The sequence below is a fragment of the Staurois parvus genome, unplaced genomic scaffold, assembly GCF_062004578.1.
Source record: "Staurois parvus isolate SC_StPar_1 unplaced genomic scaffold, SC_StPar_1.0 ptg004067l, whole genome shotgun sequence".
Lineage (NCBI taxonomy): Eukaryota > Metazoa > Chordata > Amphibia > Anura > Ranidae > Staurois > Staurois parvus.
In genome coordinates, this window is record NW_028321862.1 from 1 (window position 1) to 12,165 (window position 12,165).

Genomic DNA, 12,165 nt, shown 5'->3' on the forward strand with positions numbered 1-12,165 from the left:
TATTATCAAACATGAAAAGTAGAAGTGTTAATATTTTATAGATGCAGCAGAGGAGAGCTCTTCATAAAGAACTGGTGCAGACTAAAATTGAGAGATCATACTGACAATCTCTCCATTTTTCTGATGTTGAGAATCAGAAGCAAAACCCTCTGACAGAGGGTCCTCCTACTTATCTCTTGTGAGAATATTGTTGCCATGCGGAGGGGGAGGAAGTGAAAACTGCTGATGTAACTAAAAGCATGAGAGGTTTACTGCACTACTTGGTAATTGATCATCCTAAAAAGCTGTACAGTATCATTTGAGAGCAGCCCTTCAAGTAGAATGAAAATTACCAAGCTTTGGGGTTTAAAAGCTCCCCCTATTATACATTCTGCATACTGTTTGTATGAAATCTTAGTAAATATTTTTTAACCCCTTTTCTGAACACTCTCTGAGTACAACTCTGGCTGAACAGTGGGGCTGTAGATTTTTATTTAACAAATTGTATTTAGCATGAATATAGGAAGATGGTATGAAGCGTTTTATAGTTTGGTAAGCTGAGAGGTCATAAAGCTAGGTTCACATTGCTTTTGTCGGGAATGTGCAGTATCGCACGCAGTCCCGACATGCACAGAAACCTGCAGCCCCTTAGTAGACACGCAGCGGTACTGCCGCATTATGCTGCAGCACCTATAGGTGATAACCTAGCCTTAGTCTGCGGTTGACAGGAGGAATGGTTTCCTCGGTTTCTTGTTTCCCAGTGGCCAGCCTGTAACATTGTATCAAGTTAAAAGGTGAAAGGCTACAGCAGGGAGTTGATCGTTCATGCATATATATTTTATTATACTCAGAACAAGTATATATTTTCCCCCACTGTTGTCTTCCCTCACATAAAAGAAAAAGTACAGTTGTATTTTAAATCACAGCTGGTTGTATTTTCTGCTGGTAATTTTTTGCACTTTTATTTGTAATAATTTGTGGTGCATTACTTTTTTGAATTGCAGGTGCAGCAGTTGTTGTCTGCTTGCTTGGAAAAAATTGACGTGTCTAGTGCAGAAGGCTATGATTTGTTTATTATGCAGCTGAAAGATGGCTTCAAAAATACCTCACATGAGACAGCAGCAAATCATAAGGTTGCCAAGGTAAAAAAAACTTTTTATTTTGGTTTTCCCTTTTTTTTTTTTTTTTTTTTTGTGAAAAAATTTTAAGAAAAACATAAATGGGCAGTTTTTTCTGTTATTTTTTTCATGTATTTTTTTTGTTTATAAAATTTGGTAAGCAGATTTGTAATCACTTAAGAGTTCATGTCTATGTGGGAACAGTCTTCACCCATTTCAAACGTGCATGAATTAAGGAATACAGCCTGGACCTTATGAAAGGTGTTGAGTTGATCTTTTTCTTGAATTACAGGCACCTTGATGGTACTGTTATACTGCCATTTTCTTTGTAATGCTGATAAGGTGTACAGTGCCTTGAAAAAGTATTCAAACCCCTTGAAATTTTCCACATTTTGCCATGTTACAACCAAAAATGTAAATGTATTTTAATGGAATTTTATGTGATAGACCAACACAAAGTGGCACATAATTGTGAAGTAGAAGGAAAATAATAAATTTGTTTTCAAATTTTTTTTACAAATATCTGAAAAGTGTGGTGTGCATTAGTATTCAGCCCCCTATACTCTGATACCCCTAACTAAAATCTTGTGGAACCAATTGCCTTCCGAAGTCACCTAATTCGTAAATAGAGTTCACCTGCGTGTAATTTAATCTAAGTATGAATACAGCTGTTCTATGAAGCTCTCAGAGGGCTGTTAGAGAACATTAGTGAACACACAGCATCATGAAGGCCAAGGGACACACCAGACAGGTCAGGGATAAAGTTGTGGATACATTTAAAGCTGGGTTATAAAAAAAAAAAATATCCCACGCTTTGAACATCTCAGAGAGCACTGTTCAATTCATCATCCGAAAATGGAAAGCACATGGCATGACTGCAAACCTACTAAGACATGGCTGTCCACCTAAACTGACAGGCCGGGCAAGGAGGGCATTGATCAGAGAAACAGCCAAGAGGCCCATGGTAACTCTGGAGGAGCTGCAGAGATCCACAGATCAGGTGAGAGAATCTGTCCACAGGACAACTATTAGTCGTGCACTCCACAAATCTGGCCTTTATGGAAGAGTGGCAAGAAGAAAGCCATCACTGAAAGAAAGCCATAAGTCCTGTTTGCAGTTTGTGAGAATCCATGTGGGGGACACAGCAAACATGGAAGAAGGTGTTCTGGTCAGATGAGACCGAAATTGAACTTTTTGGCCTAAAAGTAAAACGCTATGTGTGGCGGAAAACTAACACTGGGCATCACCCTGAACACACCATCCCCACCGTAAAACATAGTGGTGGCAGCATCATGTTGTGGGGATGCTTTTCTTCAGCAGGGACAGGAAAGCTTGCCAGAGTTGATGGGGAAGATGGATAGAGCCAAATACTAGGCTCTCTTAGAAGAAAACCCGTTAGAGTCTGCAAAAGACTTGAGACTGGGGTGGAGGTTCACCCTCCAGCAGGACAACGACCCCAAACATACAGCCAGAGCTACAATGGAATGGTTTAGATCAAAGCATATTCATGTGTTAGAATGGCTCAGTCAAAGTCCAGACCTAAATCCAATTGAGAATTTGTGGCAAGACTTGAAAATTGCTGTTCACAGATGCTCTCCATCCAAGCCGACGGAGCTTGAGCTATTTTGCAAAGAATGGGCAAAAATGTCGTTCTAGATGTGCAAAGCTGGTAAAGACATACCAAAAAAGACTTACAGCTGTAATTGCAGCAAAAGGTGGTTTTACAAAGTATTAACTCACGGGGGCTGAATACAAATGCATGCCACACTTTTCAGATGTTTGGTTTTCAAATTTTTTTTTACAAATATATTTTTCGTTTTCCTTCCACTCTACAATTTTATGTGCCACTTTGTGTTGGTCTATCACATAAAATCCCCAAAAAATACATTTACGTTTTTGGTTGTAAAACGACGAAATGTGGAAAAAGAGGTTTGTATAATTTTTCAAGGTACTGTATGTCTGAGCAATAAAGTCTATATTGTGCAACTTTTTGTCTGTGGGCTGCATGTACTGAAAAATACTTTATGGTCCAGCCTGCTCCTAATTTGCTGTGTGTAGATTCCTACGTTGCACAGAAATCTCAAGCTGTGTTATCAGTCCTGCTGTAGTTCTTTCCTGCTGTATTACTGATCAAACCAGCCTCCTAAACTCCATAACAAAAGGTGAATGTGTTTAGCCCAACAGGAAATAAGTTGAGAAGTTGGACTGATAATTGAATTTTAAGTGCAGCAGTAGCAGCATTATTTGCGCACTACAGAAAGTTGTTCACTGGTTTTCTGGCAGGAATCGGCAAGTATTTCTCTGCTAGTAGTGTTTTAAAGTGATAAAATCTGGGAATGTGTTGGTGAGTAGGCATGTCCCATTGTTTACCCCATATGATTGCGATTAGCATCTTCAATACCAGTAAGAAGGTATAATTTGGAGGAGCATGCCTAAGCCTTTGTAAGGGCCAATTAATACCACCTGCAGTCCAGTGCGTTTTCTAGCTTGCATAAAAAAAAGGAATAAGTCTGGTATGAATTTTTTGGGGGGCCCCATGCAATTTTTTTTGCCATGGGCCTAGTATGGATTTGGTGGTGGGGGGGAGGGGGGAGAAATTGGGAAGGGGTGCATGTTTCCTCATTTTTTATGCTGACTCTTGTTTACACTCTGCTGTCATCGCTGGGATGCTGGCAGGCGCCGACTCCTTAGAAACTGATGACTTAGCTGGGATGAGTCACTGGTTAAGATGCCAGCGGGTTCCGGCTCCTAAAAACTAAAACCCAGTAAACTTTAGCAAAAAAAAAGGGGCAATATGCACTGGAACAGATTAAAAAAAACATAAAAACAGTGCCTTCCTCCCTTCCCTGTTAAGGTACAGTCTACCAGATCTGTTAGTGTTTCATAGGCTTTTCATCATCGGGCATCTGTTTCTCAGATTTGCAAGGCTGCAACAAGGTATCTTCACACATTTGTTTTATTAGGTGGATGTTTAGACCACCTCTGATGCCAGTTTAAGGTTTTTTTGTTTTTTTTTGGGCCTGTTAGTGATGTGTGCAGAATTTCCCACCACTTAGTTGGATTGCATTTGGACATCCCGTCATAATGATAAGAGAACCTGTTCTGTATGAAGAGGAAAATAGGATTTTTGACTTGCCAGTAATATCCTTCTCTTGGAGTACAGTACGCAGATGCCTATCCTCCATTTCTATGATCTCCCTATTGCATGCTATAAAACTAAGGCTAACTTGAAGTGGGAGGGGGTTGTGTAGGGGGTTTCCCTGCAGTCTTCTTTTGCCAGTGTCCTGTAGCGACATAACGCTTGTAACTTAGTGCCCTGTGTCCAGGAAATGGATTTTACAGGTGAATTGAAATTCCTATTTTATTCATGCTATAGTAGTGTTAACACATGCTTGCATGTAGAAAATTGCTTTCCAAGTTTATTTTCTAGTAAACGTTTACTCTGCTGCCCCATATGGTTAGATCTCTGTGCCAATACTGGTGCTATTAACTGATCTACTTTTATTTCAGCTTGTCACATTGCACTTAGGCCTTGTTCACACTTGCTCAAAATACTGACTCTTAAACAAAAGTTGTTGAGTTTACATCATGTTTAACGTGCGTTAAAGGCAAATTAAGAGCGCACCCCAAATGAATACAGTGGATATGAAAAGTCTACACACCCCTGTTAAAATGTCAGCTTTCTGTGATGTAAAAAGAGACAAAGATAAATAATTTAAGAACTTTTTCCACCTTTTAATGTGATCTATAATCTGTATAACTCAATTGCAAAACAAACTGAAATCTTTTAGGGGGGAAGTAAACATAAAAAACTAAAACAATGTGGTTGCATACGTGTGCACACCCTCTTACAACTGGGGATGTAGCTGTGTTCAAAATTAAGCAAGCACATTCAGTCATGTTAAGTAGGAGTCAGTACAAATCTGCCATCATTTAAAGTGCCTCTGATTAACTCCAAATAAAGTTCAGCTGTTATAGTAGATCTTTCCTGACATTTTCTTAGTCACATCCTACAGCAAAAGCCATGATCTGCCAAGAGCTTCCAAAGCATCAGAGGGAACTCATTTGTTAAAAGGTATAATTCGGGAGAAGGGTACAAAAGAATTTCCAGGGCATTAGATATACTATGGAACACAGTGAAGACAGTCATCAAGTGGAGAAAATATGGCACAACAGAGACATTGCCAAGAACTGGACGTCCCTCCAACATTGATGAAAAGCCGAGAAGAAAACTGGTCTGGGAGGCTGCCAAGAGGCCTACAGCAACATTAAAGGAGCTGCAGGAATACCTGGAAAGTACTGGCTGTGTGGTACATGTGACCACAATCTCCTGTATTTTTCATATGTTTGGACTATGGGGTAGAATGTCAAGATGGAAGCCTTTTCTTAAGAAGATAAACATCCAAGTCCTGCTAAATTTTGCAAAAACACATGTGAAGTCTCCCAAAAGTATGTGGGAAAATGTGTTCTGGTCTGAATAAACCAAGGTTGAACTCTTTCGCCATAATTCAAAAAGATATGTTTGGCGCAAAAACATCACCAACAGAACACCATACCCACAGTGAAGCATGTTGGTGGCAGCATCATGCTTTGGGTTTTTTTTTTCTTCAGCTGGAACTGGGGCCTTAGTCAAGGTAGAGGGAATTATGAACAGTTCCAAATACCAGTCAATATTGGCTCAAAATGTTCAGGCTTCCGCTAGAAAGCTGAACATGAAGAGGAACTTCATCTTTCAGCATGACAACGGCCCAAAGCATACATCCAAATCAACAAAGGAATAGCTTCACCAGAAGAAGATTAAAGTTTTGGAATGGCCCAGCCAGCGCCTAGGCCTGAATCCAATTGAAAATCTGTGGGGTTATCTGAAGAGGGCTGTGCACAGGAGATGTACTCACAATCTGACAGATTTGGAGTGTTTTTGCAAGGAAGAGTGGACAAATATTGCCAAGTCAAGATGTGCCATGCTGATAGACTCATAACCAAAAGACAGAGTGCTGTAATAAAATAAAAAGGTGCTTCAACAAAGTATTAGTTTAACCACTAGCCTACAGGACACTTATATCCCCTTCCTGCCGAGGCCAATTTTCAGCTTTCAGCGCTGTTGAACTTTGAATGACAATTGCGCGGTCATGCAACACTGTATTTGAAATGAACAAAAGTTGCCATTCTCTACTTCCACATGCAATCCTGTACATTGTGCTGCAATAAAACACAACATGTCTGCATTTTATCGCAGATCACTGTAGAGCTGGACTGTTCGAATAGGACACACAGAAAACCGTTTGTATCATGTGTCCTAGCAGTGAATGGTCTTTTATAGAGCAAAAAAAATGCCGGTCACCACTAGTGTGACTTGAGCACGGTGGAGTATACAAAAAACATGCATTAACCCCTTCACGTCGGCCGCACGCAAATGTGCGGCCTCCCGGCGTCTGGGCCTAGACGCTGAGTGGCCGCACATTTGCGTTCATGTAATAAAAAACATGCGCTGAGAGCGCGCCCCCCTGCGCGCTCCCAGCACACATGTGAGGTACTCACGGAAAGGTCCCGGTCCGCTCTTTCGATCGGGACCTTTCCCGAACATGTGACCGGCCATGACATGACGTCACGGCGGCCACATGACACTAAGCCACGCCCCGTCCTGCCCACCTCCTGGCGCAGGAACTCCTCTTCACGCCAAGACGATCTGGCGTGAAGGGGCTAATAAACTACCTGTGGTAGTAGCCTGCCTATCAGTCTGTGCCTGTACAAGCACATTTTGCATGTAATTTCCATTTTCATGCTGGCTGTGCACATTTTTTCAGCTATTTTAAATCCTTGTCCAGCAATTAAAAAAAAAAAAAAAAAAAAAAAAAAAGAAAACTCTGAAACTGGTGAAGTCAACTTACCACACTGAGTTTTAATGGTTTAATGTGTACAGTAGTAACTTTAGATGGTAGGATATTTAGATCCATTTAGTGGTTTGTGCTGAGAATCTTAAAACTTGATGAAATTGAAAATTGCTGTATGAATGGCATTGCCTTAATGTCTGGAAATTACTTTCAACATTTGTTTATACTTTGCTTTTTTACAAGTGTAATCTGTTACCTCTTGTTTAGCATTATGCATATTCTATGTGTAATACAGCCAGTTTACTGCCTTACTCCCCTTTATTATTAAACTTGTCCTTATTTTTTTTGCCTTTCATGCAGTGGGCGACTGTCACATTTCATCTTCCTCATCATGTGTTAAAGTCTGTGACTGGTGCCATTGTGAATGAGCTGAAGAAAATAAATCAAAACATTGCTGCACTGCCCGTAGCCTCTTCTATAATGGACAGACTGTCTTATCTGCTACCTAGTGCCAGGCCAGAGCTTGGTGTTGGGCCTGGTCGGTCTGTAGATCGGTATGTTTTTTTTGTTTTTTTTTTCTGTTTTTCTAAAAGAAAATTGCTGTCTAATGCATCCACTGTTGTAACATTATTTTAAAATGATTGATTGTATTTGTGATTTTGAAAAAAAGATTATATGATGGACCAACAAATCATGAGAACTGATTGAACAAGACTGGCTTAAAGTGGTTGTAAACCTCATATATGAAATATGAACAGATCATATCCCTCTGTAAGGCTGAGCCCAGCCGCTCCTGGCCCCTCCACAGCTCAGTGCTCCAGTGAGAATTACCAGCTTTCTGCTAAGGTAACACTGATAACTGAGCAATCAGTAGTCTTTGATCATTAAATTCTCAGTCTTGGAGCCTGCGGCGCACAGCAGGGACCAATGCTGCACCCACCTAGGTGAGTATACAATTTTTTTTTTCCGGTTAACCCATACTTTTCTTTTAATCCTCTTCTTAACCTCTCCAGTGTGTTCCAAAAAAATCGAAATTCATATACTGCACTAACTTCCATGCACTCTCAACTAATGCGCTTACGTGCGTGCATAACACCGTGCTTGTATAACCACTTAGGTTTGTTAGAGTTTGCAAGTTACTACATTCTTTCTTCTGGGGACACATTGGAGAGGCTAAGAAGGGGATTAAGGAAAACAGACATTGAAGTGAATAAGCTTCTTTGGACCCATTATATATTAACCTGTGCACCAAGAAAAAACAGCTGCCACCGTATACAGTGTATTAACACTAGTAAAAATTATATAAAAAATGAAACGGGGGCGCAAATGTGTACTATGTGTTAATAACATAAAACAAAAAAGAATATAATTGACACTGTGATGTAAATTTTGATCGTGAGCAACACTATATGTCCCTAATATATCCACACAACTTTTCACTTAACATATTGTGCTCAGCTTGTGAATTAAAACATCTATATTGTGACACCAAGTCCAAAAGATGCATAGAAAGTCACTTAGTGTGTTCCGATCATAAAGTTCTTAAGGAAGAATCCACCAGGGGTCTTCTCTTCCCACTTTAAAGTAAATGTGAATGCACCCAGTGAATAGTGAAACACTAAACACTCACCAGAAAGTGTGATCCCTTTCTTTAAAAGTGGTCAACAAGCACTTAACTTGTATTCCACTCCATTGGGTTTTGATGAATCAGAAGCAGCTCCTCTTCTGTTGACTTGTGTTCATGGTGTTTCCATCATAGAGATACAGTTAGGCCCATATATATTGGGACACAGGCACAGTTTAAATTTTTTTTTTTTTGGTATTTACCAAAACATATTCAAGCTATAGTTCTATAATGGATATGGGTTGAAAGTGCACACACTCAGGGTCAATTTGATGGTATGTACATCCAAATTGGAGGAAAGGTTTAGAATTACAGCTCTTAAAAGTACCCATCTCCCCTTTTTCAAGGGACCAAAAGTAATTGGACAATTGAATCTGAAGCTGTCCCATGGTCATGACCAGGTGTGGGCTACTCCTTTATTTCTTCATCAATTAAGCAAGTAAAAAGTCTGGAGTTGATTCTAAGTGTGGTATTTGCATTTGGAATCTATTGGTGTGAACCTATATCATGGGTTCAAAGGAAATGTCCATGCAAGTCAAACAGGCTATTGCAAGGCTTCAAAAAATGAAACAAATCCATCAGAGATGGCCGCAACATTAGGAGTGGCCAAATCAACAGTTTGGTACATTCTGAGGAAAGAACACACTGGTGAGCTCAGCAACATAAAAAGGCATGGACGTCTTTGGAAGAAAACTGTGGTGGATGATCTCTATGGTAAAGAAAAACCCATTTGCATCATCCAGACAAGTGAAAGACACCCTCCAGAAGTTGGACGTATCATTGTCAAAGTCTACAACCAAGAGAAGACTTCATGAGAGCAAATACAAGGTGCAAACCATTTATAAGTGTGAAGAATAGAAAAGCCAGATTAGACTTTGCCAAAAAACATCTAAAAAAAAAGCCAGACCAGTTCAGGGAAAGCATTCTTTGGATGGATGAAACTAAGATTTAATCTGTACCAGAATGTAAAAGTGTGGAGGAGGCTTGGAACAGCTCATGATCTAAAGCACACAACGTCATTTGTGAAACATGGTGGAGGCAGTGTGATGGCATGGGCATGCATGGCTTCCAGTGGCATTGGGTCATTGGTGTTTATTGATGATGTGGCAGAAGACAGAAGCAGCTGGATGAATTCTGCAATGTTTAGAGATATACTGTCAGCCCATATTCAGCCAAATGCAGCAAAGTTGATTGGAAGGCGCTTCACAGTACAGATGGACAATGATCCAAAACACACTGCAAAAGCAACCCAGGAGCTTTTGAAGGAAAAAAAAGTGAAATATTCTGCAACGGCTGAGTCAATCACCTAATCTCAACCCAATTGAGCATTCATTTCACTTGCTGAAGGCAAAACTAAAGGCAGGAAGAACCACAAACAAAGAACAACTGAAGACAGCTGCAGTTAGAGCCTGGCAAAGCATTAGAAAGGAGGAAACCCAGTCTTTGGTAATGTCCATGGGTTCCAGACTTCAGACAATCACTGCCAGTAAAGGATTCTCAACAAAAATTAAAAATGAACATTTTATGTATGATCATATTCATTTTGTCCAATTACATTTGAGCCCCTGAAAATGGAGGGACTGTGTATACAAATGGTTGCAGTTCCTAAAATTTGCACTTGATATTTATGTTCAACCCCTTGAATTAAAGCTGAAAGGCTGCACTTCAAATTCATTTGGATTTTTTCATTTTAATTTATTCTGGTGGCACACTGAGCCAAAAGTATGAAAATTGTGCCTGTGCCCAAATATATATGGACCGAACTGTATCCTCCCCTCATAATTGTATGGACCAAAGGAATGAAAAGTGTTTGGTAGTGCAGTAGTTTTATTAAAACAAAGCAATAAATCAAACAGATGAGCCCTTACATTTACAGTATAAGTGCCATAAGATCGACAACAGTACAGCCTGCATTTATGTGTATTACCATGCACCGACACTCCACCACGTCCTGGAGCCAGCGTGCATTCCACAGACTGGAAATGACGTGATCGAAAGTCCTGCCTCAATGTTTTTGTCACATTGATGTCATGAGGAAGTAAAAGATTATAAGGAATCAGAAGTGTATAAGTGGCAAGATGTGCAGGATACACCATCAAAAGAATCATCTATAGAAAGAGAGGTAGTAACGCAGCAAATTAGGGCCAAATGGGAATTTGAACCAAAATAGGGGACGCCAGACACTGAGTGGACGGGAGGATGAATATTGGGAACATGGGCCCACAGAAACCTATAGATGGACCACAGGGACTCAGAACATACAATCAGGGAAATTAAGTACCATACACACCTAAATATGGGGTACCCACCGCAGACAGGTTTGCCCATTTGGGGGATAGAACTCTGGAAAATTGTGAACAATCTTACAACAGCAGAAATTATTTCCCTACCAGACCCATGAGGGCCACCCACTACAATTACAATCCACAGAGGGAATGGAGGATTGGTCCATACAGGATCCCCCAACTCCCCATCTAGATACCATGAGAGAGAACCCAAAGGAGGAGAGGATGTGGGGATGTATATATGAAAAAGAAAATGGGACGTTTAGAAACTGACATTTTTAATTTAATAGATGTTGTGTTTACTAAAGAGGAACTACAGATTTTTACACAGGGGCTTCCTGATGGTGTCAGTGTGATGAAACACGTTGAGGAACGGCGATGCATTGCAATATACAGTGAGGAACAGAAGTATTTGAACACCCTGCGATTTTGCAAGTTCTCCCACTTAGAAATCATGAAGGGGTCTGAAATTCACATTGTAGGTGCATTCCCACTCTGAGAGACAGAATTTACAAAAAAAATTCAGGAAATCACATTGTATGATTTTTAAATTATTTATTTGTCTTGCACTGCTGAACATAAGTATTTGAACACCTGAGAAAATCAGTGTTAATATTTGGTACAGAAGCATTTGTTTGCAATTACAGAGGTCAAACGTTTCCTGTAGTTCTTGACCAGGTTTGGACACACTGCAACAGGGATTTTGGCCCACTCCTCCACACAGATCTCGTCTAGATCTGTCAGGTTTCGCGGCTGTCGCTGAGCAACACAGAGTTTCAGCTCCCTCCATAGATGTTCTATTGGATTTAGGTCTGGAGACTGGCTAGGCCACTCCAGAACCTTGATATGCTTCTTACGGAGCCACTCCTTGGTTATCCTGGCTGTGTACTTTGGGTCGTTGTCATGTTGGAAGACCCAGCCACGACCCATCTTCAATGCTCTGACTGAGAGAAGGAGGTTGTTGCTCAAAATCTCACAATAGATGGTCCCATTCATCCTCTCCTTAATACAGTGCAGTCGTCCTGTCCCCTTTGCAGAAAAGCACCCCCAAAGCATGATGTTACCACCCCCATGCTTCACAGTAGGGATAGTGTTCTTGGGATGCAACTCATCCTTCTTTTTTCCTCCAAACACGGCGAGTGAAGTTTAGACCAAAAAGTTCTACTTTGGTCTCATATGACCACATGACTTTCTCTCATGCCTCCCCTGGATCATCCAGATGGTCATTGGCAAACTTCAGACGGGCCTGGACATGTGATGGCTTGAGAAGGGGAACCTTCGCGCAATGCATGATTTGGAACAATGACGGCGTAGTGTTCTACCGACAG

General features: G+C 40.6%; 1 protein-coding gene across 1 annotated transcript in view; it reads left to right on the forward strand.

The window, feature by feature from the left end:
• Positions 1–983: 983 nt before the first annotated feature.
• The window catches only part of LOC149427073 (dual E2 ubiquitin-conjugating enzyme/E3 ubiquitin-protein ligase BIRC6-like), a gene marked incomplete at both ends in the record, with an annotated part of 45,943 nt that continues 34,761 nt past the window's right edge, over positions 984–12,165 (forward strand). The window contains 2 exons of the mRNA XM_089668287.1: positions 984–1,121; positions 7,289–7,482. Coding sequence (XP_089524413.1) covers positions 984–1,121; positions 7,289–7,482 — 332 coding nt within the window. The remainder of the gene's footprint in view (positions 1,122–7,288; positions 7,483–12,165) is intronic.